We start from the raw sequence: 26080 nt of genomic DNA on the forward strand, positions 1-26080 counted from the left end.
AGTAGAAGTGCTAAATGACCACCAACAGGAATGTGACTCACACATGTCTGACTGGCCAAAAGATATGGATCTTGAGTGCATTCCTCAGGTGATATGACTCCAGGGTGAAAGTGAAATATCTGTTCAGCAGTTCCATGAAGTGCTTCATGTTTTATGTATCAATCTCTTGGGAGAAAGAGAATCTATTTCTACATCTATACAGCTAGGTGGTGCAGTAGAGAGAGCACTGGGGCCTGGAGTCAGGAAGACTTAACTTCCTGAGTTCAAATCTGGCTTTAGATACTTACTAGCTAGTGACCCTGGACAGGTCACTTAACCCCATTTGCCTCAGTTTCCTCATCTGTAAAAAGAGCTGGAGAAGGAAATGGCAAACCACTCCAGTATCTTTACCAAGAAAACTCCAAATGGGGTTACAAAGAGTCAGACATGACTGAATAATAATAATAGCAAATACCTATTTATCTTTCCATTGAGAGATGAGTCACTGTAGCATATTTTAAGTTTTTTTTTCAATATATGTCTATGGTTCTTTTGCATTTTAAGCACTTCTTTTTCTTTGGGGGAGGAAAAGAATGCTATCCTATACCCGATCTAGGTTGGATATTGGGAACCTTTCTAGGAGGGACCCTATTAATCTCTTTTTGGGACACTCTAGAAATAAACCAAACCTAAGCTTTGTTTATGGAGACTTGTCTTCAAGTATTTCAAGAGGTATGATGGGAAAGAGAATTATATACACACAATTGCATTATATATAGTCCCTGGCCTTTTGTTGGTATCTCCTTATGCTTACGTAGAAAGTAGGAATGGTTAGTGAGCACTATTACTAAATTTGGTTTACAGAGATTTTCCTGGAATAACTACATGTCATTATAAGACAAAGAAGAAGAAAAGCCTGATCTTTCTTAGGGCTCAAGTTTCCCAAAGTTTGAGCCTATGTACCCTGGGCAAGTTATTTAACCTCTCTCAGTTTTAGTTTCCTCATCTTTAAAATGGGGATAATAAAAGCACCTACCTCCCCGAGTTGATGTGAGGATCAAATGAGACAGGATATGTAAAGGGTTTGCAAACTTTAAATTACTATTATTTTCCCCAGGGCTCATCTTCAAATATCTTTTCTAAGTCACTTAATCTCCTTGGGTCTCAGTTTTCTCATCTGTCAAAATGAAAGGGCTGGATTAGCTGGTTTAAGGTCCCCTAGTAGCTAATTCAGAGATCCTTAATAAGCCTCTACGTCTCTCTCCCAAACTAACTTGTATTTAATGTTCACGTACGTTATCTTACCACTATGTAGTTACCACTATGTAAGTAAGGCTATGCGTCTCAAAAAACCACTTTGAGGAAAGCAGCACAAGTATTTTTATTCCCGTTTTTACAGTTGTGGAAACTGAGGCTCAGTTCAGGTCCCACAACTAGAAGGCTGTAGGGACAACCCCTTCTACTTCATCAAACCTCAAGCTCACTTCTTTCCACCCGGCCCTTCTAGGCTCTGTCCAGGGGATGGCGCTCCTGCCCCAGCCTTCCTCTTCTCTCCCCTACCCCCTACTCCCTACCGCCGCCGCAACCTCCGCCCGAGCCACCCTGCTCAGCGTCTCCATCTCCTGGGCACCCGGGGCTAGGCGGGGGCAGCTGCGCCCGCCAGGGGCCGCTGCCGGCCCAGGCGAAGCTCCCTCCCCTCCCTCCATTCCCCCCCACCTCGGAGGCGGCTGCAGCAAGCAGGAGCTGGGAGCGAGTGCATTGCGAGGCGGCTGGAGGGAGGGAGGCGTGAAGAGAGCGAGGGAGGCTGCTGGAGGGAGCCTCCGCCTCCGCTGCACCAGCCCGCTCGGGTCCCAGTGGGGACCATGGGGAGCTCCGAGCGGAGATCGCGCGCTGCTTCCGCGCCCAGCCTCCTGCAGCCGTGAAAAGCCGAGTCGGGACTCCCCCCCAACCCCAGAGCTGCGGGGAGGATGACTATGGCTGGGGGCAGGAGGGGGCTGGTTGCCCCTCAGAACACGTTTCTGGAGAATATTGTCCGGAGGTCCAATGGTAAGAGATGCCTTTGAATCGATTCTATCGCCTTGTAGATGAATTGATGTACGGCAAACGCCCCTGGCCGTCCCGCGCCCCCCTCTCCAGCGGTTGCAGCCCAGCCCCCCGAGCTATGGTCTCGTACAGAGCCGGTGCAACGGGGAGGGCGGCGAGGATGCTGCCTGCCTCCCGGAGCGAGCCCCTGGGCTGAGAAGGGGAGAGGGGCTAGCTAGCGAGGCCAGAGGATGGCAGTGGTGGTGGTGGTGGCAGGTCTCGAGAAGCTGCACACCTCGGACAGTTCTTCTCGGGGCACCTTTCTGGGGGTCTCCTCTTTCCGCAGGGTGACAACAAAGTAGTCTGGAAAAGTGTCAGGGTGCTCGACGGAGCGCTAGGGGGATGCACCGCCTCCACGGGCTAGCTGCCTCGGTCCGTCCGCCCGTCCGCGGACCTCCGCTTCCCTCCCAGGATCCCTGCAGGTTCTCTTAGCTCCCCTGCTGCAGACCCTCACCCAAGCCCTGCCCTAAGTGGCTTACCCTCCTGTTAGGGGTGGGGGCGGGCGGACGGAGGAGTGGGCAGAGCTTTTGGCTTATCAACTCCGCACCAGCTTGGTCAGTCTTGTCCCACAGAGTAGGCTGTTCATCTTTTCTCTCCATCGGGGCTCAGAGGCATCGGGAAGGGGTAAGATCTAGATGTAGCCTCGGTCGGCGGATGCCTCCTTCCTGTGTCGTGTTAAGTGTCAGGCTCATGTGCCAGATGGGGTTTCCTTGGGTTTTCCAGAGCACAGGTGCAGAGCTGGTTAAGTAGTTACAGGTGCAGCCCTTTGTAGCATCTCCGTCTCCTGTCCAAACGCACGACAGCGGAGATGTGTCACACTTGGGCTGTAAAATCCAGGATCCTATTTTCCCACAAACTAATTAATTAAATGTCCAGAAAAATCTCTCGCTAGCTCTCAGCTCCACTGTAACTGTGGTTAGCTAAGGTAGCAGGGGCATTTGTAGACGAAAGTCCTCCCCAGGACCTAGTTCAATGTAAATACCTTACAGAAAGTTCTCTCCAGTAGTGAGCAGCGATTTCAAACACCTTTGAGGCCAGTACTGAACAGAAAGGAGGCAGAGCCTTTCAAAAGGAAATAGAACTAGGCGCAGGTGGTAGGTATAGAGCAAATGCATTCATCAAATTGCTAAAATTAGCTGAAAGCGAAAGAAAGAAGCCTTTAAGTGCACTTTGTGGGTTCCTTAAGTCCCTGTCTCCTCATAGAAAAAAAAACATTTTCAGTTTATCTGAGAAACTGAGTAGCTATAATTCAGGAAATGAGGTTTTAAAATTTGTAAACATGAAGCTTTTGAAGGCTTAACCAGCTGGGATACAAAAGTGAGCCCCTCCAGTAAGATTAAGGCAGAAATTTCAAAGGGAGATTTTTTCTTTTGGTATTATAGTCCTATACTGATTTACTTACATACTGTTTTCCCTAATAAATACACGTTCTAAATTTTTCCTAATTTAATGATAAATTAACAATCAACTGAATCTACAAACATGCATCGGTTAGCCTATATTATTTAAATGCTTTCCTAGAAATCTTGAGATATTAAGGGTGAAGAACAATGCAGTTCTTGGGGGGCGGGTTTTCTTTTCCATCCAATGACCTGCCACTTCTTGGATTTCTTTTTCAACTAAAGCAGTTGGCCTGTGAGGCAAGGTCAAAATGGTTATCAGGTTATGAAAGGTTCTGGTAATTAATAATACATGAATCGCAATAATGAACCTATACTTCCAAAGATGTGGATTTTCCCTCTGCACACTTGGAATTAGGTTTGGATCTTCAAATCAAAGCGTTTTACCAAGGCTAGTGGTATTATTTTTACTATGTTAATTATTTATATGTTATAATAATCACGTTGTTGATTTCGACTGGTCAGAGGAGAATGAACCAATCACTGTGCAGAATTTGAAGTTCTTTTCTTATCTGAGAATCTCAGTAGGAGAGAAATTATCATGGCCCTTAATGAGCAGTTTATACTGAAGAGAGAAATGGCCATCATTGAGTAGGTGAGGACAGAGGCTGTGGTATACCCATATGATGTGTGGGTATTTGCTGACGTAAATAAGAGAGTCTTAGATGCCATGTCCCTGTAAATCCTATCCTGGGGTCCCTGCAGGTGAGGAAAGAGAAGACTTTTTTCCTGTTCACCAGATCCCAGAGAAACTATAGGCCATGACCATCCTGAACCTTTTGTAAACACCCATGGAATAAGCATGTGTGAACATTTATAGCAGTGACATTTTAAATTGAGCTCCAATGACAACAGCTTGCCTTCAAGGTTTTTTTTTAAAAGTACTCCTTGCAACAGCTGAACTGTTTGCCTCTTTTCCTACTGAAATAATCAATATCTAGATGGCAAAGGTAATTTATGAGATGGGTTAGGGTTTAAAAATTTTTAAGTATTCTGAGTTTAAAAGCACCAATTTATTTTTTTCATTTATATCTTCATATATTCTATTTTTCTACACTGTAAATGTATACTTATGTTTTAAAAATGGATTACTCCACAAAGGCAGTAATATTGGTGCTATTTCTGTTATTTTTGGGTGACTTTTGTTAAGCATTTAAATGGCATGTTCATTTTTACAACGTTTCATAACATATTATCAAATACTTCTTGCTAGGTTGCTGAGAGAGATATGCTTATATTGCTGTCCCTATGTTTAAGAAAGTGAGGAATGTGAATGTTAAATGACATGTGAATGAACCCCCTGGCTCAGCAGGCAGTGATGGAGCTAGGATTAGAGTTTCTTCTCATCACTGACTTTTCACACCCTACTAATTTACCCCATTGGAACACCTGCATTACTGGAATTCCATGTTAATGTCCAAGATGCTAGAATTTGCTCTGAATGCTTTCTAATTCCCTTATGCTTCCTTTCTGCACTCAGAGTTTCCTTAAAGTCAGGGGAAAAATAGGTTGGAATAAAGAAGAGGGAGTGGTCAAACATTTATTAATTGCTAGATGCTTTACAAATATTATCTCATTTCATCTTTATAGTACTACTAGTATTACTGTAATTACAGGAATGCTAGAATACTAGTAGTACTAGAAGATAGGTGCTATTAGTATCCCCACTTAACAACTGAGGAAGTGGCTAAAATTTGCTGAAAGGAAAAGAAGCCTTAAAGTGCACTTTGTGGGTTCCTTAAGCCCCCATCTCCTCATAGAAAAAAAAATTTAAGTTTATCTAAGAAACTGAGTAGCTGTAATTCAGGAAATGAGATCTGTCTCACAGAGAGAGGTTAAGAGACTTGCCCTGGGTCACACAACTAGTAAGAGTCTGAAATAGAATTGGAACTGAGGTCTTCTCTGGCTCTCTATTTACTTTGCCACCAGACAGTATTGGTAGAATTATTGATGACCCATATAATTTACACATTGGATATTAATCTATATTAATTAATATCAGTTTAACTTCTAGAAGGTAGAAGAAGGGAAAGGAATTGAATTTTCTAAAAAGGGTTTTGAGGAAGGAAATGAGAGACATGGTCAACCAAGTTGGTGCAGTTTCTTTAGTCATAGAATATTTGAGCTGGAAGGAACTTTGGAGATCATCTACACCAGACTCTTAATTTTATAGAAGAAGCAGCTGAGGCCAAGAAAAAGGGAAATGATTTGCCCAAGGTAACATCCAGTTTTAAGGAGAGTTACAAGTGGAGACCTGGATCTGCTAACTCAAACCAATATAATACTCAAGGCTTGGCCTCCCTTGTCACATCATTTGCTCTCAAGCACCATAATTTTCCTGTGGAATATAATAAATTATTTTAATAACAGACTTTTTGGCCAACAACTACCTCACTGCATCTATACAGGATACTAGAGCAGAGGAGAAACTAGTACTAACAAAAGGAAGAGCAGCATTTTACCTTTGTCTCAGTGTTTTAGTCACATGATTCTGTATAGTACAGAGCAAGATGCAGTGGTTATTTGATGCATTAATAGGATTCATTTTACTGAAAACAACCCTGGCAATATTGGAAACATCCTCAATCACAAGTCGAGGGGAGGTTTGACAGTTGCTTGATTTATTTGAACATTGTATACAGCCAACTGGAGTCATTCATTTCTCAGAGCGGATGGATTTGGGTTGGCCCAAGTACTCAGCTAATTGGAGGACCATAAAATCTCCCTCTTTCTTGGCACCATGTAGACCTTGCTCCTCTCTTTAGTTATGTACATTGTTGGAAATAGCCATCTTCCTTCCTCTCAAAGTGGCCTAATACTACTGCCAACATTCTCATGGAAGTGAGTAAGATGTCCATGGGACCAAGGCAGGCAGAGAAGAGGCAAGGTGTTTGTACATGCTAGGTGGGGTTTGAAGATGCTTAACACAGTGTCTGGCATACAATGGAAACACAATAAATGCTTGAGGAATTGAAGTAGAAAACTGTACTCCTTAATACAATTGTAGTTTTCAGCTCTTGTGTAAAGGATGAAGCACAGAGCTGGAAGGGATCTCAGAAATAATCAATTCCAACTTTGTTATTTTGTAGATGAGGAAACTGAGGCCCAAACAAGTAAAGGGACTTGCCCACAGTCACATCAGTAGTAACCAGAAAATCTATGTCCAAACCAATTGATCATTCCAAAGTACCACAGAACTTGACTCATGAGAAACAAGTCCTCAATCTACAAAAGTAGAATTTTCTGGTTGGCTTCAAAATATTGTGTTTATGAAGTTCTATTAAAAAGTATCCATCATTTTACCATCTTCCCACTCCCCATTTGTTGCACCTTAGCCAGATGTCTTCTTAGCCTATCCCTAGTCCTGGACTGTGTTGGCAGGTCTAGGTGCCAGGAAAACACACAAAATGATTAAAAAAACTATCCAGGACATATGTTTAAGTACCGTAGAGCAGAATCCTAACAATTGGAAATGCCATAGTAACAATCCATACTGATTAGCAGGAGTGAAATGAGGCACATGCTGGTACATATTTGTGAACATATATAAATTACAGATTGCCTAATCAGCTGTGTTGTTGTAGATTTTGAAGCTGGTTCAGGTTGTTGGCACAATGAGTTAGCAAACAGGAGGAGAGCCACGGGAAATGTTTTGTGTGTTCATAAATGTGTTGAGTCATGGGAATATTTATAAAACAACAAAAAAACCCCACCTTCCTAACATCCTTTATGTCCCACTGAAAAAGAGAGTAATAACAAACCTGGATTATCTGCAGGTCAACATAGGTGACTGACTTTTTTGTTTTTGTTTTATATTGTAAAATAATCTCTAAACTCATGGGTTGAAATGAACCTCAGCCAAGACCAAATTCACTTCTTAATGGAAGATGGGAAAATTTAACTACATTGAGTCATGATTGCTATTAGTCTATGGAATGAGAAGATGAAGTGTTAGAAGCATTCTGTGTTTTAGTAGGGGATGGGAGGTGGAGTTTAGAATGGATTTAGTTGATTAGTGCTGATAAGACCAGTTTAATTGCCTGGACTGGGGAAGTCATGAGATCTGGGTTTAAATCCTAGATTTTATACTTAGTAGCTGTGTGCAAAGCATTTAATCTTTTTCAGGTTCAGTTTCACCATCTATTAAATGGGGATGATAATATTTGTTCTGCTAATTCAAGGGTTATAAGGAGGCCACTTTGTAAACTTTACATTAAATGTGAGGTGTTATCAAAAACATATAGCATTGGAAGAATTTTTAGAGGCTATCTAGCCTAATCTCATTTTATAGCTGAGAAAACTGAAGCTCAGAGGTCACACTGGCAGTAAAGGATCAGAGTCAAGATTTGAACCCGAATTCCCTCTTCTTTCCATGGAACCACTCTCCTTCCTGTCAGCAACAGTATGATTGTGTGGGACAGCTGGCATTTCTCTATGTGAAGCTACTTCGTAGTCTTATACTTCTTATACATTCATTCAATAATCATAGAGGGCATGACAAGGTAGGAGCTCAAATCTGCCTTCAGACACCTACTGGCTTTGTGACTTAAGTCACTTAACCTCTGTCTGTTTCAGTTTTCTTATCTGTAAAATGGGAAGAGTAATAGTGCCGACCTTTCAGAGTTTTTGTGAGGGTCAAATGAGCTAATATTTACGAAGTCCTTAGCACAATGCCTGGCACAAAGTAAATGCTTAATGAGTGGTTATTTCCTTCCTTCTTGTCCTTCTTTCATCTAGACCAGCCCTCTTGCCTTTAGGAAGGACTCTACCAGAACTATTAAAGAATCACTTCTTTTAAACAACTCCAGGAGTAGAGATTTTAGGAAATTATTTGCCATTTGATCAATATTTATTACATAACTACTGCATGTAGGGCTTTTTGATAGGACATAAGGGTTCATAATGGAAAATGACATAGTCCCTGTCATCAAGGAACATACAGTTTAATGACATGACAGGGAGAATATAGCATATACATTCCCTTGCTAACCTTGACTGTCAGGAAAGTTCTTTCTTAGTTCTAAGTCTTGACTGCATTAATCAAGTCCATTGCCTCTAGTTCTTAAGGTAAGTTGAACTCTTGAAAGGCAGTTTTCATTCTTTTGCTACAATTACTTTTAGATCTAGAAGCATTAATCCACCTTTATTTCTCTTTTGCTAGATCTATTTCCCCATCTCCTTCTATATAGACAGATCACCCTGGGGGTTGAGACCTTTCGTTTAAAGCTTGCTTCCAAAAGCCCCTAGACACTGTATTTTGACCATAAAATCTTTTAAGGAGAAATCGACTCAGGGAACAAATGAGAAATGGGTCAAAAAATGTCAACCACCCTAATGTTATTTAAAAAATAGGTAAGTGACATTTTCAACATCACTTAATGGTGGCAGGTTTTCAATAAACTTTCATGGATATATTCTCATTTAATTTGATAGTGATTGTGGAATCCATTCATCTATGTTGCTTGAAAATCTAAAATTCCAAGAATCCTTCCAAAGGAATAGCGGCAGAATAGTATGAGAGTGCTCAGAGGAGAGCAGGGAAGAGATAAGTCTGGAAATGTGAGGTTCTGGGCTCTGTTGCCAGACTGAGGAGTTTGAATTCTTCTAAATAGACAATAGAGAGTCACTAAATGGTTTTGAGAAGAGGAGAGAGGAGATAAATCTTTCTGGAAAGGAATGAAAGATTCATTGGAAAGAGTGGAGAAGAGAAAGGAAATGGAAAAATCTATCGGGATGCTACTGTAATAATCCAGATAGGCAGGAATGGAGTCTGTACTAGGGTGGCAGCAGTAAGAATGCAGAGTGGGGGACAGATGTGAGAATCTGCACAGGTAAAATGGACAGGGTTTGGTAACAGATGAGGGAGGGGTTGAAGATTTCTAACAGTCAGTGAAATATTTCATTTTGTTCTTGAAGTGAAAAGTACTCCTGTGCCCTGCCCCTCTAATTTACTGTCTTAATAAAAAAATGCATTCAATCTGATATTAAGACCAGGCATAAAGCAAGGAATTACTGGTTCCATTGGGATGATAGCTTGTTTTATGAAAAGATTGGACTCTTGATAATTGAAGAGCTCATATCTATTATCCTTGGAGTTTTATTGTTGGAAAAAACAATAATACATTTTATGACTTTGGTAGATGATGACATTTTTAAATACTTAACTTGCGGACCACTAACTTAGATGTCCCTGGGTGAAGGTATAATGCATTTTTTATTCCATTTCTGCTTTAGCATGACTGCCCCACCCTTCTTCCCCTCCATGTTTCACTCCATTATTTTTCTCTTCATTCTCTTCCTTTTCTTTCTCATCAGGGACATTTTCGTCTATCTGTAAAGGTAGGATATTGCTTCCTTATTCCTTTATACATATTTATTTCTCCCATCTTCATCATTTCTCTAAGTAATTCTCTTACTTTCTACCAATTTCTATTCACTTCCCATCTCCCCATTAAAAAAATGGTTTGCCTGAAAATTAGCAAAAGGAAGCTTCCTTCCTCTCTTTACCAAAATTCCTTTTGTGGATTTGATTGGATAGCCTCTGAAACCAATGTCTTTAGCCATCCATAACATTACAAATGAGAAGTGCTATTGTCTCACCGCTCAGGGAGATATGTGCCCTATCCAGGTGATAGTATATAGATAGTGGGAGTTTATTGTGAAATATTTACCGTAGCCCCGTAAAAGAACAAATTCTGGTAGGGACTGACGCATTTTGTGTGAGCTGTCTGCTGAAAGTAGCTTTGTAGCTTTTATATGTGTAATTACTCAAACTGAGTCACTTTCCCAAGTCGTTGCTTTGGTTTCTTCTTTGTTATTTGGGGGGTAATTATGATGAAATGCAATTTTCTAATAATTCCTTTTTAGAATATCTATGTATTATGTTTTATGTGCAAATAGCAGGCTTAGGATGCCATCTGACACATTTGTACCACGGTAACATAGCTTGTATCATGCTCCATTAGCTAAAGATGCTTTAAAAATTCACTTTTTTCCTTTCAAATCTGAAGGTTCTGTGTTCTCTGAACCTGCAGAATTCTGTGTGGGTGGGAAAGGTTGCTTTGAGGAAGCCTTACATTTAGTTTCCTCTACTCTTGCAGAGTACAGACCCTCAGTGGATGAAAAAGCACTGGAAAGTGTAAGAGAAATCTGGCTAACTTGATCCAAAGATCAATTGAGACTTGAGAGAAGAGCAAAGAGAGCCTGTCGAGTCAGCTCATTTTGCTAAATAACCCATCTTGTTATTCTTTGAATACAACATCCCACCTCCAGGCTTCATGTATTTATATACAAGCTGTACCCCTTGCCTGAAATGCCCTTTCTTCTCACTTTTTCTTTTAGAATTCTTAGTTTCCCTCAAGGTTCAGCTCAAACGACATCCTACATGAGGTGTTTTTATAGATCTTTTCAGTTTCTGGTGCTTCCCCTTTCTTTCTGTGCCAAACTACCTGATATTTATTTTATGCACACTTCAAGACATGTATTTATAACTCTCCTCTCCATTTCTCTAGAATGTAAACTTCCTGGAGTGGAGGGTAGGCACGGTTCCTTTTTGTCTTTGTATCTCTGGTGCTTGACACAAAGTGGACTTTCAGTGAATGCTTGCTGCCTAGTTTGAAACAGCTGAAGCAAGAGGATTGACTTCTTGTAATTTTAAATCTAGCGGCAGCTGGATGCTTTCCTATAACCTGCTAGCTAATTGGGTGCCATTGGGCTAGACTCTGTGATGTTAACTCATGTTTATATATGGCATTTTAAAGTTTACCAAGCCCTTTTGTCATAACAGCCCTGTGTGGCAGGGATCACAAAGTTGTCATAACCTCACTTTATAGATGCCAAAAGTGAGTCTCAGAGAGGTTAATTGCCCAAAGTCACAGAGCTAACACGTGCCATAGGCAGGACTTTAACTGATGTCTCTGCTGACTTCAAATCTAGTGATTTTTTTTCCCCACCATACTATGGTGTTTCTGTTCAGTAAATGTGTATTCATAATGACAGGATGTGTATTTTGCTTGGACCCCAGGAGCACTAATAACTCACAATGGGGTTTTCTGAAGGGTTCATGAATAGGCCTCCTGACATCTACGGTTTATTTATAAAGGAGGACCCTTTTAAAATGGGACGTTATTATAGGGATTCACAAATACTATGGGTCATATTATATTCCCCAAACTCAAGAACTTCATGGAGGAAAAGCTTGATAGAATAACTTACACTTATGTAGTATTTTATGGTTACAAAATCAAAAAGTATTATAGAATCTCAGGGTGGAAAGGGACCTCAGAGGTCATTGATTCATGCTCCTGTTGGAACAAGAATTTTCTCTAACACATACCAGACAAGTGACCATCCAAGATTTTGCTTGAATGCACCCAGTGAAAGGTAGCACACTACCTCCCTAGGCAGCTCCTTTTGCCTTTGGAATGTTAATTGTTAGGAAGTTTTCCCTTAAATCAAGTCTGCATTTGTTATTGTATGACTTCTATTCATTGCTCCTAGTTATATATGACCTCTGGAACCAAGAAGAGAAAGTCTGATCCCTCTGTGGGGCACAATTATTCAAATACTTGAGGTCAGCTATCATGGCCCCTTTAAGTCTTCTCTTCTCCAAGAGAAACATGTCCATTTCCCTCAAGCTAACCTCTTATGGCAGGAATCCCAAGGCCTTTTGTCATGTTGACTGCCCTTCTCTGGACACTTGCCAGCTTATTAATGTCCTTCTTAGAATGTAGAGGTCAGATGTGGATATAATACTCCAGATACATTCTGACGAGGGTTGAGAACAGTAGACATCACCTCCGAGATCCTACACAATATATAATTACAGCCCAAGATTACATTGGTTTTCTGTTCAATTGCTGTATCATACTATTGAGACATATGGTGCTTTGCAGCTCACTGAACTCTCTTAGCTTTTCCAGACAAATTATATTAAAGACATCTCCCCCCAATCTGTCCTCTCAGATTTCCATGTCAATTTGGAGGAGAGAGAATGTATGTAGGGAAGGTATATAACTAGGACAACTCGTGGTCCTAGGGTTGTATTTCAGTTTCTATCTCTGTCTCTGAAGCTCCCACTTTTGATGTCATCTGCTGGTCTGGTAATGTGTTCTGCCAGATTGCTTTTCCCACCGGGTCTTGAAAACTTCCTTCTTGGTCAAACTGTGAGCTGTTGGTGTTCTACATCTACTGGGCGATTTTTTCCCCTTCTGTGCTGGCATTTTCTGGTTTTCTGCTAAGGTGCTTTGGTCTACAGATTCTTTGCCAATCTATTGCTACCTTCTGATTCTCCACTGAATTCAAGTTTCCAAGAGCAAAGTGTGCACTTTTTGGGAAGTGACCAGAATCTGGATGATAATGAGGATAGAGGAAGCAACTATGTGTGAAGAGACTATCTAGCCCATAGGATCAGGGTTATTCCAGCTCTTTTGTGAGTCAGATGAATAGCTAAAATCATCTAGTCAGCAAATTTCTTTAGGTCATGTCTGCTTTTTGAACTACTTTGCTTTTGTCTCAGTGACCACAATTCTTGATTTGCTTACTATTTTCATCAGAGTTAAGAAACTCCTTTCAGATACTTATCATGTCCTTGTTCACTAGTGCCAGAGTCATGCAAATTACTCTGGAGCATAGCAACTTTCATCCTTCATTCTGACTAGCACAAATCTCACTCCTCTCTGTATGCTGTGTTCTCTAAGTTTGACAGTAATCAAAACCTATCATCTTACTGGCCTATGGTTTTCAAGCTTTGTTCTCTGTCCTTATTTTAAAAAACAGGGGCAACCGCCATCCTTCTCTAGCTCTATAGCATTTGTCTCCATTCTCCATGATCTTTCAAAAATTTTGACAACGGCTCAGCAATTATATTTGCTTGTTTTTTTCGGCATTCTGGGATGTTTATTGCCTGGGCCTGATGATTTAAAGTCATTGAGGACAAGCTAGGTGTTATCCTTTTATCTGATTACTGATTTTGAGTTACAGTTCCTAATTAATCAAATTTCTTTTGTTCTGTCCTTTCTAGTTCAAAGATCATTGTCACAGGCAGAGACCTCAGAGGCAAAATATGAGTTTAGTGATTTTGCTTTCTCTCCATCATCCATTATCATTTTTCTATCTTGAGTGTTCTTCCTCTTCTTTCTTTGATCCTTCTTCCCCTCACTCTAATATGACATGAAAAAAATCCATTTTTGTCATTAGAATGCCTCATCAGCTTCAGATAATGTTGAACTCAACCATCCTGATACTCTTTTACAGGAGCCTGCCACATATTTGTATCATTTTTCCTACCAATCCTTTATTTCTTGTAGGTTGTTCTTGTTTAGTCATTCAGTCATGTCTGACTCTGTATGACTTCATGACTGTTGAAAATGAGATTTTATTAGCAAAGATACTGGAGTAGTTTGCCATTTTCTTCTTCAGTGTATCTATTTTATAAATGAAAAACGGAGGCAATTAGGGGTTAAGTGACTTGCCCAGGGTCACACAGCTAGCAAGTGTCTGAAGCTGGATTTTAAATCAAATTTTCCTGACTCCAAGCCTGGTGCACTATCCACTGCACTGCCTAGTTTTCCCTCTTCCTTTTCTCTTCATAAGTTTAAAATCTGTTGTTTAATGAGTCCCTATGCCGACACTTCCATCTTTTTAGACAAACAGCTCCCTCTTGTTTTCCCCATCATTGTAATTGTTTCTGTTTGTATCTTCACACTTTTATTCCTTAGTTCTTCACAGGCTGATTTTCTCTTTACCATCTAAGACCATTCTTTCTTTGAACCTTTGATATAGGATCTCTCCAAAGTAAAGGTGCACAGTGGACTATAGTTGGCTTTCCTGTCCTTGATCATAAATTCTTATGGTCACATCCCCCAAGGTTCCCATCATTTCTTCTTCAGTAGCCAGTTTTTCCTTGTTAGGATTAAGAAGGCAATAGCAATGCTCCTAATTGCTTTCTCTGCCTTTTGAAGGATTTAACTGTCATGAAGGCAAATCAAGAAATGGTTAGCTACTTTACTTTCATAGAAAGAGACTGCGCAGATGACTAGATCATGTATCACTGCTATATCATGCTTTCGACCCAGACTTGTGATAAGTTTCACAAATTTCCCTTTCATTTCTTTCTTCTGTCCAGGTAGTCCATCGTGTGTTTCCATGACAATATACAATTGCTCATCCAAATACTCTCAACCATGCATACCTTCTTTTTGTTTCTGGATTTATTTACTCACAGGAGGATATCTTCTTAATACAATGCTTCTCTTCTCTGTTTGGATCTGTTTGAATGAGGTATATCCTGCCAGACCCCTATTATAGCCTTGGGTCATCATCCCACCAAGTGTCAGTGATACTTACCAATTATGCCTGATTTGCTTCCTTATACTAGGATCTCTAGTTCACCATGTGTGACCCGTATTTTGTGGATAGGCATGAGGCCATGGGTTTTATTACTAGTTCATTTCTTGGATTTTGTCTCATGTATTTCTGGGAGTCTCTATTGCTATTCTTTCTACATTGTAGCTATTTAATTTTTCGTCTTGGTAGGTATAAATGGACAGCTTTCTCTCTTTTTATTTTGTTTAACAATCCTTTTATTAGATTTTCAAATCTCCAGGTATATATACATATGTGTATATGCATATATACGTACAGGCATACATCCACACATATAGTCAATCCTCAACATTTGTGCTTTTAATTTTTATGACTTCAAGCATTCACTTGATTTTATTAGTAATGTCATATTCACTTTCATGTTGGCAACCATATGTATTCACAGAAAAAATGAAAAGCTCAGTGCATAAGTTTATATCAACAAAAAGGAGAAAAGTATTCATTAAAGCACTAAGTGCTAAAGTAAACTCTCAGGTAGGGAATTGAAAAATGGAAAAATGGCAAAGTTTGTGGGTAAATGAGATGATGGTCACACCTACCATCTTGCTGGTGCTGGCATCTAGCCTCTTCCACTGCTAGTTCCATCAGATCCTGAGCTTCCCAGCCAGTTGAGTGAAGTAACCAGCAGCCTGCTGTGTCAGGACTGGGAGCTTACTCTAAGGCGTGTTGGCATTAGAGTCAGGAAGACCTGGGTTCAGGTGTACTGGCTGTTCGACCCGGGATAAGTCCCTTGATTTCTTGGTGCACTAGGCATCTTTCTAATATCACAAGTTGCAGAGAAGATGCCAACATGGATTGATAGGGGAAGTTTCCACATCTAGTACTTCCATATAGCAATGAAATCACAGGTCCAGTGCCTGCCAAAGTTTGGTCTGTGCTCTCTCTCTCTCTGTCTCTCTCTGTCTCTCTGTCTCTCTGTCTCTCTGTCTGTCTGTCTGTCTGTCTCTCTCTCTCTCTCTTTCTGTTTCTCTCCCTCTGTTCTTGATTAATACAAATAAGTAAGTGTACCATACCCCAGGCCTTCCATTACCTTGTAGGGTGCCATGTGGCCTGGTTCCCTCTGTGGCTCCAAGGTCTGAGCAAATTCATTGTGTTGCCAAAAGCTGAGGACCCCTGACATGGGACTGCACCAGCACTTTTACTGTTGCCTCAGCTGCCCCATTTGTGTGTATTTGTGTGTGTGTGTGTGTGTGTGTCTATAAAAACCTTTATTAAGTGTATTTCATCCCTAGACAAAACTTGATCATTTTTATATTTCAAGCTGTGGAACAGAAATCCAAAACCCATTTTCAGGAATCATCCCTTCCTGACTCAGCCTTTCTCTTTAGAAAGACTTGCCTTTGATAGACTACAGTGATGTAAGTACCATGTGTGCCCCTTTAGTTTCTTATCTTGGATTTTGTAACCTTTAGCAATGCTTTCTAAATACCTTCTGGCATTGTCATTTGTCCTCTCATGAATTCTGAGAAGTGGATTGTAATGATCAGGTCTGACAAGTTTGGGGAAGTTATCTATCACATCTTGAACATGTGCCGGGAAGACTGTAGCTCTTTCTTTTGTCAATGTCAGTGTCTGATGCCTTAGTACCCTGCACCTGGGAGTTGTCAGTCCCGCCACTTGTTTCTTCTTCCAATAATGACTGCATGATCTTTCTTCTAACAGTACTGATAATTTATTCCTGGTAGTTTATGTATAGCGGGCAGCTAGGTGACATAGTGGATAGAGCACCAGACCTGGAGTCAGGAAAAACTGAGTTTAAATCCTGCCTCAGACACTTACTAGCTTTGCGACCCTGGGCAAGTCACTTAACCTCTTTTGCCTCAATTTCTTCATCTGCAAAATGGGGATAATAATAGCACCTACTTTTATGAGGGTATTACCGTGATCAAATGAGATAATTATAAAGCACATAGCACAGTGCCTAACACATAGTAAGCACTACATGAATGCTAACTATTATTAAACAATTTCCTTTTTTAGAGGGTCCAGCTCTTCTCTTTATAGGAAAAGGTTTGTTTTTCTTCTTTACTCTATTATTTAGCTCTATATGTCTACGTTCTTCCCCCTTTCATTGTATCCCATTCTTCTATACTCCAAACTTCTGACATAGGTTATGATTCCCTTTTGTCTTTTCAGATAATTTTTCTGCCTTTTTTTTTTTTAATGTAGGAGCCTGTTCTTCCCTTTTAAAGGGAACATTTCAATGTTCTTGAAATTCTGGAGAGTGGCAGGGCATCCCTTGAGCATCATTAATTCCTCTTTGATGAGGGAAATCAGCCTGCACTTTGAACACATTTAGCAATTGCTTGGCTGTGGCCAAAAGACAAATATCTTATACTCTATGAAGGTCACTGCAAAATTATCCTTGTTGTCTCTATTTGCTGAAAGCAAGATCTTCAGTTATCTGTTCTTCTTATTGGTAACTCTTATAGCTAAAGTGAAAGGCTTCAAGAAATCACCATGATTAAAGCTTTTAAACAACTTTGTGAGGTAGGTAGTCCTATTACCCTCATTTGATAGATGACCAAAGACCACACAATCAGAAAGTGGCAGAACCGGAATTCGAACCCAAGTCTTTTGATGTCAGTTCAATAGACTACACCATGCTCCCCCTTTTCTCTAGCTTATTATATAGTTAACCTAGAAGGTGTGTGAATGTTTAACTTTGACCAGTTTTACAAAGAGATGTAGCAGACATAGCTTTAGGATTTCATTCCCGATGCTACAGCTGACCCAAGGATTTTGTGAGATATGGTACAGAGATAGAAGGGAGAGGCAAAGCAGGACCATTGAAGTGATATGAACATGATGTCCCTGAACCTAGGAGTTATGGCTGGTCCTAATGATTGCACAGTTGAGTCAAGTTTCAGCTATATTCCATATTTCCCCTAAAGAATCCCAGAAATGAAACTTCAAGAGGCAAACAGCATGACACTGGAACTGTAGGTTCTAAGGTGACTGTCTTCTGGAACCAGAGAGATTAAACAGAAATTAAATTATAACTCTCCTAGGAAGTATAGGCAATTGCTCCTATTTGTGTGTAAGTTCCAAGGATACTTTCACTACTTGATTCCCTTCCTTGTCCTTTGTGGTTTAATATCTTAATTGGGATTCTTTATCTCATTAATGGTCTGGGAAATAGAGTTTGGAATAGATTAAGACTTGGGCCATGAGTGTTATAGTTTATTCCTGACCTTCCCCCAAACCACAATAAATTTGGGGGAGAGTTAGTAGTGCTTCATTGGATCCAGTTGTCTTTAAACTGGTGGGTTTAACTGAGTAAGCTTACTATACACAGATATTATAGGTTTTAGGGACTTAGGTTGATCACTTTCCAAGAGGCCTCATTAGCAGAGGAATGGACACCTTTCTTTGAAGAATTCTTTATCTGCTAGAGAGTTTATGTGAAGTAGTATCTTAAATACACCAGCCATAGTAGAAAGGCAATTCTGATCAGTATAAAATTCAGGTCTTAGCTCTGTATGAGGTAAAACAAACAAATCCTAGGCACCAACAATGCTCTGTAAGAGATCAGAGAGTCTCTTTCCTTCCCTAGAGATTGTTCAAAAGTCAAGGCACTCTTCATCCACCTGAGGATGAGATAATTTACACTGGAGAGAAACCTTATGCATGTAATGAGTGTGGGAAGCCCTTTTGTCTCAGCCCATCCAATACTGAACATCAGAAGTGTCATACTGACAAGAAACCTAAATGTAATGAATATGGGAAAGGTGTTAACCCCAGTCATCTCATCAGACATCAGATAATTCATCCTGGAGACAAACTCTCTGAATGTAATCAATGCGGGAAAGTCTTCCGGTAGAGTTCAACATTCATAAGATAGGAGAAATCTCACGTTGGAAAGTAAGACTAAAGTGTCATAAATGTGGGAAAAGTTCATTTTAGACTTGTCACATTGATAAATATCCATCAGAACTTGTTGCCAGCTATGTTATTACTTTAGGTTTGGGAGCGAAAAAGATTTCTCCCCACCTCAGCCCCCATTTAATTTCTACCTTGTAAATATACATTTTTAGTTTTGTTGATGCATTCTTTTTTTAATAGTAGCTACTTTTCAATAGAGTTCTCCCTTATAACAAAGAAAAACAATCAAGCAAACTAATGGACGTAGGAAGTGCATCTGATAGCACCTGCTATGTTGCATCCCCACAGTCCACCCCCACCCCCAACCTCCACTTAGAAGAGGGAGATATATTGCATTATCTGTCCCCTGGAATCATAATTGTTATTTGTAACATACAAGAGCTGCCACTAGATGGTAGTAAATTTGTGTAAGTCCATGTAAGTGTTAGTCAATAAGCATTTATTAAGCACCTATTACAGATTTAGCTATGAAATAACATTAAATCTCTGGAATACCAGAAGAAGCTTGTTGTCAAGGGAAGTAAATATTTTCCATTTTTAAAAGGGAGGAAGACAGAGTAGAAGTTTTAGTATCTTTGTTTTCTTATTGCCTAGTACAGGTACATGGGAGGTGCATAATAAATTCTTGTTGATTGATTAGCTCTGCCACTGAGTAGCTGTGTAACGTCGTTCAAGTCAATTCCCTCTTTGGGCCTCTGTTTCTGTACCACTCAGAAAAGGAGTTGGATTAGAGGTAATCTCTAATGTTCCTTCTATTTCTTAACTTTTTTTCCTTGACCTCTTAGTGATTCTTTTGGTTCTGAGAGTCCTATGATTCCATATTATTATGCAAAACTTGGGGTTTCTAAGAGATACAGTTGGATTCTCAGCTCTGTACTGGACAGCTGATGTTGCCAGATAAGTAACCTCTATGGGAGGAAGTCACAGGAGTTGTGGCACTAATTCAATAGAAGATAGTAACCGAATATTATTAGAGACTTCTATTCATATGTATAAGACTCATCAGCCAAACCTTCTAACTTGGCAGCGGAAATGGGATTGAGGATTCTAAATCATCTCCCTAGAGTCTGCATATTTTCTCATATCCAGATCATGTTCAATTCTGAACTGGAAGCATGAAGGTATACTTTTTATTTAAGCAGCAAGTTACTTTCCTAATTATATTTTGTTGAGTTTATACATCAGTACAAACAGACATCAGCTCCAAACAGTGAATTTTCTTTTGGATTTTGGAATACCTCTCTAGGCAAGCCAAAGCAGATATCCCAAAGTCTTTGAACTAAAGCTTGTACCTCTTGCTCATAGGAGAAACCTTTGCTCAGAGCCCATTTATTTTAATTTCAGATTCAATTCTAGCAAGCATTGTTTAGTTTCCTAGCCACTGGCAAATTAGATGTTATTTACATGATTCAAGTTCCTGAAAGGAAAAAAGAAGATGAAGGGGAAAAAAGGTCCACAAGGAGCAGAGAGGTCTTCTAAAATGAAGGAGAGAATAAACATAAATAAGCTAGGCTTTCATCTATACTTTTTGAAGCATGAAAGTGATGAATGACAGAATAGTCCTAGGGTGACCTGAAAGGCTTAATGCAGTTTTCTAAACTGCTGAATTTAGATGAAAGTAGAGTCATAAGAATTACTTTTGGCAACTGAGAGACTTCAGTTGGCCAGGGAGACCCCAAGTGTGGTAACATTCTCTGGGATACAGTGAGGTCACTTTAGCTGCCAATCAATAGCTAGAGTAGACCAAGTTTGGCTTCAGTGGAGGAGTACCCATACCCATACCACTGGTAGCTTCCATATTAACTAATTACCTTTGATAAGTAGGCATTTAACCCAGTTGTTTCTACACTATGAAGGAAATGTTATCACTATCCTCTGCATGTTGACCCCCCTGGCCCAAAGCCCTTGTTGTCTTGACCTTGCAAGATAGAGGAGGCTTTGGTTCAACTTCCACAAAACATAGTTCCTTATTATCAGGCTATGGTCAGTTCTCATTTATCTTTGAGTGGGCTATCAACTTTGCAAATTAAATATGAGAAGTTATAGTTAAAGGGACCTCAGAAACTATTCACTAAACAAACACTTTTAAAAAACATTTTCACATTAGTCATGTTGCATAGAAGAATTATAACAAAGTGGAGAAACCATGAGAAAGAAAAACCAAACCAAAACAAAAAAGAGAATAGATTGCTTCGTTCTGTATTCCAACTACATAATTCTTTCTGTGGATGTGGATGGCATTTTCCATCATGAGTCCTTTGGAATTGTTTCAGGTCCTTGCATTGCTGAGAAGGGTTAAATTTATCAAAATCAGTCCTCACGTACTGAGGCTGTTTCTGTGTATAATGTTCTGCTGGCTCTTCTCACTTCCCCCAGCATCAGTCATGTAAGACTTTCCAAGATTTTCTGAAGTCCTCCTGTTCATCATTTCTTATAGTACAATAGTATTCCATTACATTCATATACCACAACTTGTTCAGCCATTCCCCAACTGATGGCCATGCCCTCGATTTCCAGTTCTTGGCTATCACCAAAAGAACTGCTATAAATGTACACGTTGGTCTTTTTCTTATTTTTATGATCTCTTTGGGATACAGCTCTAGAAGCGGTATTGCTGGATCAAAGGGTATGCACATTTTTATAGCCGTTTGGGCATAGTTCCAGATTGCTCTCCAAAATGGGTGGATCAGCTCACAGCTCCACCAACAATGAATTAGTGTTCCTACTTTCCCACATCTTCTCCAACATTTATCATTTTCCTGTTTTGTCATGTTAGCCAATCTGATAGAAGTGATATGGTACCTCAGAGTTGTTTTGACTTGCATCTCTCTAATCAATAGGGATTTAGAGCATTTTTTTTCATATGACTGTTGGTAGTTTTAATTTCTTCCTCTGAAAACTGTCTGTTCATATCCTTTCACCATTTATCAACTGGGGAATGACTAAAACACTTATTAATGTAATTACTACATGCAAGATGTGGGAATTAAAGACAAAAACAATAAAACACTCCCTGTCCTTAAGGAGATTATATTCTGCTAGGTGGGTGCAATATTTACATGTATAAGTGAATAAAATTTGCAGAGGGCAGAGGAGGAGAGAACTCTTGTTTTGGGGGGATCAGGAAAGGCTGGTCATATGAGAACTGGGTCTTGAAGACAACTAAGGATGGCAATTAGAGGATTTTTTTTTTATATCATGTGACCTCCTCACACCAGAAGTTCACTCTGCCTCTGTGACTCCCTTTTTTGATTGGTTGATTCTTCTGAGCCCTTCCATTTTTATAAAAGTGTCCAGGCCAGCCATGACTTCTTTCCTCTCCAAGCCCCATTCCTGACTCTCTGGACTTACTGCATCATACTTTTTCCTCCCTCCTTTCCTTCCCTCCTTCCTCTGCTTTTTAGCTTTCTTTTATGTGTTTCCCCACCCCCTTAGAATGGAAACTCCTTGAAGACAGAGACTGTCTTCCTTTCTGCTTGTGTTTATTTTCCCAGTGCCTAACACATAATAAACACTTTAAAAATGCTTTTTGACTTGTTGAGATGAGGAGTTGATTCCAGGCTTTCAAGGCAGAGTGTGAAGGTATGAAGGTGGGGAATGCCTGAAACATGAATACCTTCTACAACATCTTTAGTAAGTGGCATCTAGCCTCTGCTTGAGCACGTTTAGTGCTAGGGAACAACTATGTAAATAGAGTCCATATCTACTTGCTAGGTTTAATCCCTTCCTAAGCCTCCACCTGCCACTCAGCCTGCTTTGCAGCTGCCTGTCCCTGCTTGTAGAGTGTGCTTGGGATGTGCAGACTCATCTATTGTTAGCCCGAGCCAAATTGAATTAAGGAAAGCAAATATGTTGCTGCTCTTGGTAAGACATGGAAACTAACATAAAAGGCCAAGAAGAAATAACTTGGGAATTATCTGTTGTTTTGTTGCCTGCATCCTTCCATTAACATGAACTCAGGCTATTGTCTTGTAGAGACCTTGCTGAGTTTCTAGGCAGTTTTAGGAGTCTCTTGACTAGTCACTTAATCTGATTCTCTTCCTGAGCGTCTTTGCAGTCTGAGACAGTTGACACGCTGATGCCTTGTATTTACACAAAGCTTCCTCCTGTTTGTCTCTCCCATGGCAAGTGCCAGGCTCTCCTTCCAAGACTGTGCATGGCAGTGGGTTTCAGGGAGAGAGAGGTACCAGGACCAGTCGATATCCCATCATTCCTTTGCCATATTCCATTTAGACATCTGACCATGTGTGTTCTCTCCAACAGATACCAACTTTGTTCTGGGCAATGCTCAGATAGTGGACTGGCCCATCGTCTACAGCAATGATGGATTTTGCAAGTTATCAGGATACCACAGGGCGGAAGTCATGCAAAAAAGCAGTACCTGCAGGTAGTTATCTTTGGAATCTTTTCTAATTGTAGTAACAACTCATTTTCATAGCACTTTCAGGCTTTCTTCAAAACAAAACTGGGCTGTAAAAATCATTCCCATTTTATGGAGACATAAGCTGAGCCTAAAAGAAGTGAGGAATTTACTAAGGGTCCCACAACTAGTAAGCATTACAGCTGGGAGTCACAAGTTCAACTCACCTTTCCTGACTCCAAGGTTCAGGGTTTCTCCCGTTATGCCATGCTGCCATTTTTTGCCCCCAGCAATTGCTCTGACTGTAGAAAAATAAACAAAACAAATGATAACAGTTTTGGAATTGTCATTGGCAGCATTTATCAGTCTGTCAATGTAGAGATGTGAAAACCAGAAAAAAAGTTGAAAAATGAAAAGTAAAGTTCTTCTTCCCCTACTCCTTGAAATATATTATTTTCTCCTTAAAAGCTGCAAAAACTTAGATCCTTCTTTTTTAAGGCTATGATTAAGGCAACATGGTCATATAATGTTACTCATTCTTTGCTCTCCTAAGAGGAATTTTAAAATATATGCAGGGGAAGGTTCATGACCTCTCACCTGGACTATTATAGCAGCTTCCTAATTGGTCTCCCAAGTTCCAGGTTTTACTCTCTCCCCTCAGCTGCCAAATTGATATTGCTAAAACCTGATCTAACCATGTCACTCAGGAATTTCCAGTGGATCCTTATGTCCTTTAACATAAAATAAAAACTCCTGTATTTGACTTTTAAAGCCTTCCCCATCTATCTCTCCCTGTCTTTCTGGGCTTATTGCAATACTATCCAATTGCAAAACTATCCATGTGTTGTGAATATTGTGTTCAAGCCCAAATGGCCGATGTGCTCATCCCTAAGCATAACATTCCATCTCCCATCTCCGTATCTTTGTACAGGCTGCACCCTATGTCTAGAATGTATCCTTACCTCACCTTCACCTCATAGACTCCTTAGGTTTCAAATGCTGCACAACAGAGAATGCATTTAGTTGTTTGGGCCAGGAATGGAGGCTGGGTCATTTCAAAATATAGTCTTCCTACAATTTGGGAAAAGACCTTTGAGTAATACAAATTATGATTCCTCTAGCTCCAGCTTCTTCAGAATCTTTGTCTTCTCCAGAATGTGAAATAAATAAGATGATCTCTGTTTAGAAATACTCACATGAAATAAGAAGATAACAACACTTATCCCCATCCACTTTCTTCCCAGTATTGTTTTGAGGATCCAATGAGATAATAATTGCAAACATTTATCACAGTGCTTGGCATGTAGTAGGTGCTATATAAATATCAGCAATTATTAATATCATCATCATAATCATCCTCATCACCATCTAATCATCATTCAAGTAAATATTTTATTAGAATAAGTGGGTAAAGATTATGAAAATCTAAGATCAGAAGGGGGTGGCTAGGTGGTACAGTGTATAAAGTGTCTGGTCTGGAGTTAGGAAGACTCATCTTCTTGAGTTCAAACATGACCTCAGGTACTTACCAGCTATGAGACCTGGCAAGTCACTTAATACTGTTTGCCTCAATTTCCTCATCTGTCAAATGAGCTGGAGGAGGAAATGGCAAATCACTCCAGTATTTTTGAAAAGAAAACCTCAAAGGGGGTCATGAAGAGTCAGACACAACTGAACAACAGTAGCACAAGATCAGGAGCAGAAACTGCTGATAGACTGCATGAAAATGAGACTGGTCACACTAAGTTCCATGCAACAAAAGTTCCATTCAATGTCTTTTTTTCCCTTATTCTTTTCCTCCTAGTCTTTATTCTATCTAAGAATCTAAGAAAAGATTATGAAGATATGAATAGTTTTGGAAAAGGGGAACAACATGCTTTTCCCAAACTTGCAATAAGTGCTTACTATGTGCTAGGTGTTGTGCCAAGCACTGCAGATAGAAAGAAAAAATGAAAATAATCCCTGCCTCCTAAGGAGTTCATATTCTAAAAGGGGGAAAACATGTATGTATATAAATATATACAATATATAAATATTAGGTAAATATTTCCCTTTGTGGGAAAGACACTAACAGTTGTGTGTGTGTGTGTAGGGAGGGACAAGAAATGTTTTCTTGCCAAGGGCAATAATTAAATTGAGTCCTGAAGGATTCTAAGAAACTGAGGTGAGGAGAAAGAACATTCTATGTACAGAGGACAGCTAGAGGAAGACACAGAGATAGGAGATAGAGAGTCACATATTAGGAAGAACAAGTTGGACAGTATGACTGGATTGTAGAATATGAGGAAAGGAATAATGTGTATGAAAGATTGGAAAGATAGAAAGAAGCCAGTCTGGAAGGGCTTTCAGTGGCAAGAATGACTTTATGTTTGATCCTAAATATAAGAGGGAACCACTGGAGTTTATTGAGTAGAAGAGACGATACAAATCAAACTTGTAGTTGGCACTAAAGTGACTTGCCTCCTGGTTAACACAGCTAGCAGCCTGAGGTTAGAATTGAACTCATATTTTCTTGACTCATCACTCTAAACAGAGTACCACCTACTATCCTTATTGCTAGTACTATTAGTAGAATTCTGATAGTGAAAGAGAGATCATTAAAACAAAATGAAATTAGCAAAGTCTTAACTTCCATGATCTTCTCTATCTTGAGGGTAGCTCTAAGTCCCCTTGAAGAATATGGCAGGCATTCTTTCAGGAGCTATAGCACTAGCAGCTCAGAGATCCTTTTCCTACTTCTAAATCTGACACCCAGCTAAGGGGGACATTACCGTATCTACAAGGCACCTAAAACGGTACCACGACCTGATACAGTGGAGAGAATTGATAAAGTAAGGAATGAATTTGTCTTTTTTTTTTTTTACTATATATATATGTGTATATATATCATGTGTGTATATGTATGTATGTGTGTATATTTATATCTATCTAAACACTCCAATTTCTTGCCCAGTGAACTCAGCCATCTGAAACCCAACCAAAAATCAGG

The 26080-nt window shown here is 39.9% G+C and overlaps 1 protein-coding gene across 3 annotated transcripts in view; it reads left to right on the forward strand.

The window, feature by feature from the left end:
• The first annotated feature begins 1346 nt into the window (after positions 1-1346).
• The window catches only part of KCNH1 (potassium voltage-gated channel subfamily H member 1), a 582340-nt gene continuing 557606 nt past the window's right edge, over positions 1347-26080 (forward strand). For all 3 annotated transcript variants that reach the window (XM_072637864.1, XM_072637862.1, XM_072637863.1), the window contains exons 1-2: positions 1347-2025; positions 22995-23118. In XM_072637864.1, coding sequence (XP_072493965.1) covers positions 1947-2025; positions 22995-23118 — 203 coding nt within the window. In that variant the 5' untranslated portion in view covers positions 1347-1946. The remainder of the gene's footprint in view (positions 2026-22994; positions 23119-26080) is intronic.

Source organism: Notamacropus eugenii, chromosome 2, assembly GCF_028372415.1.
Source record: "Notamacropus eugenii isolate mMacEug1 chromosome 2, mMacEug1.pri_v2, whole genome shotgun sequence".
In the NCBI taxonomy this organism is placed as follows: Eukaryota; Metazoa; Chordata; class Mammalia; order Diprotodontia; family Macropodidae; genus Notamacropus; species Notamacropus eugenii.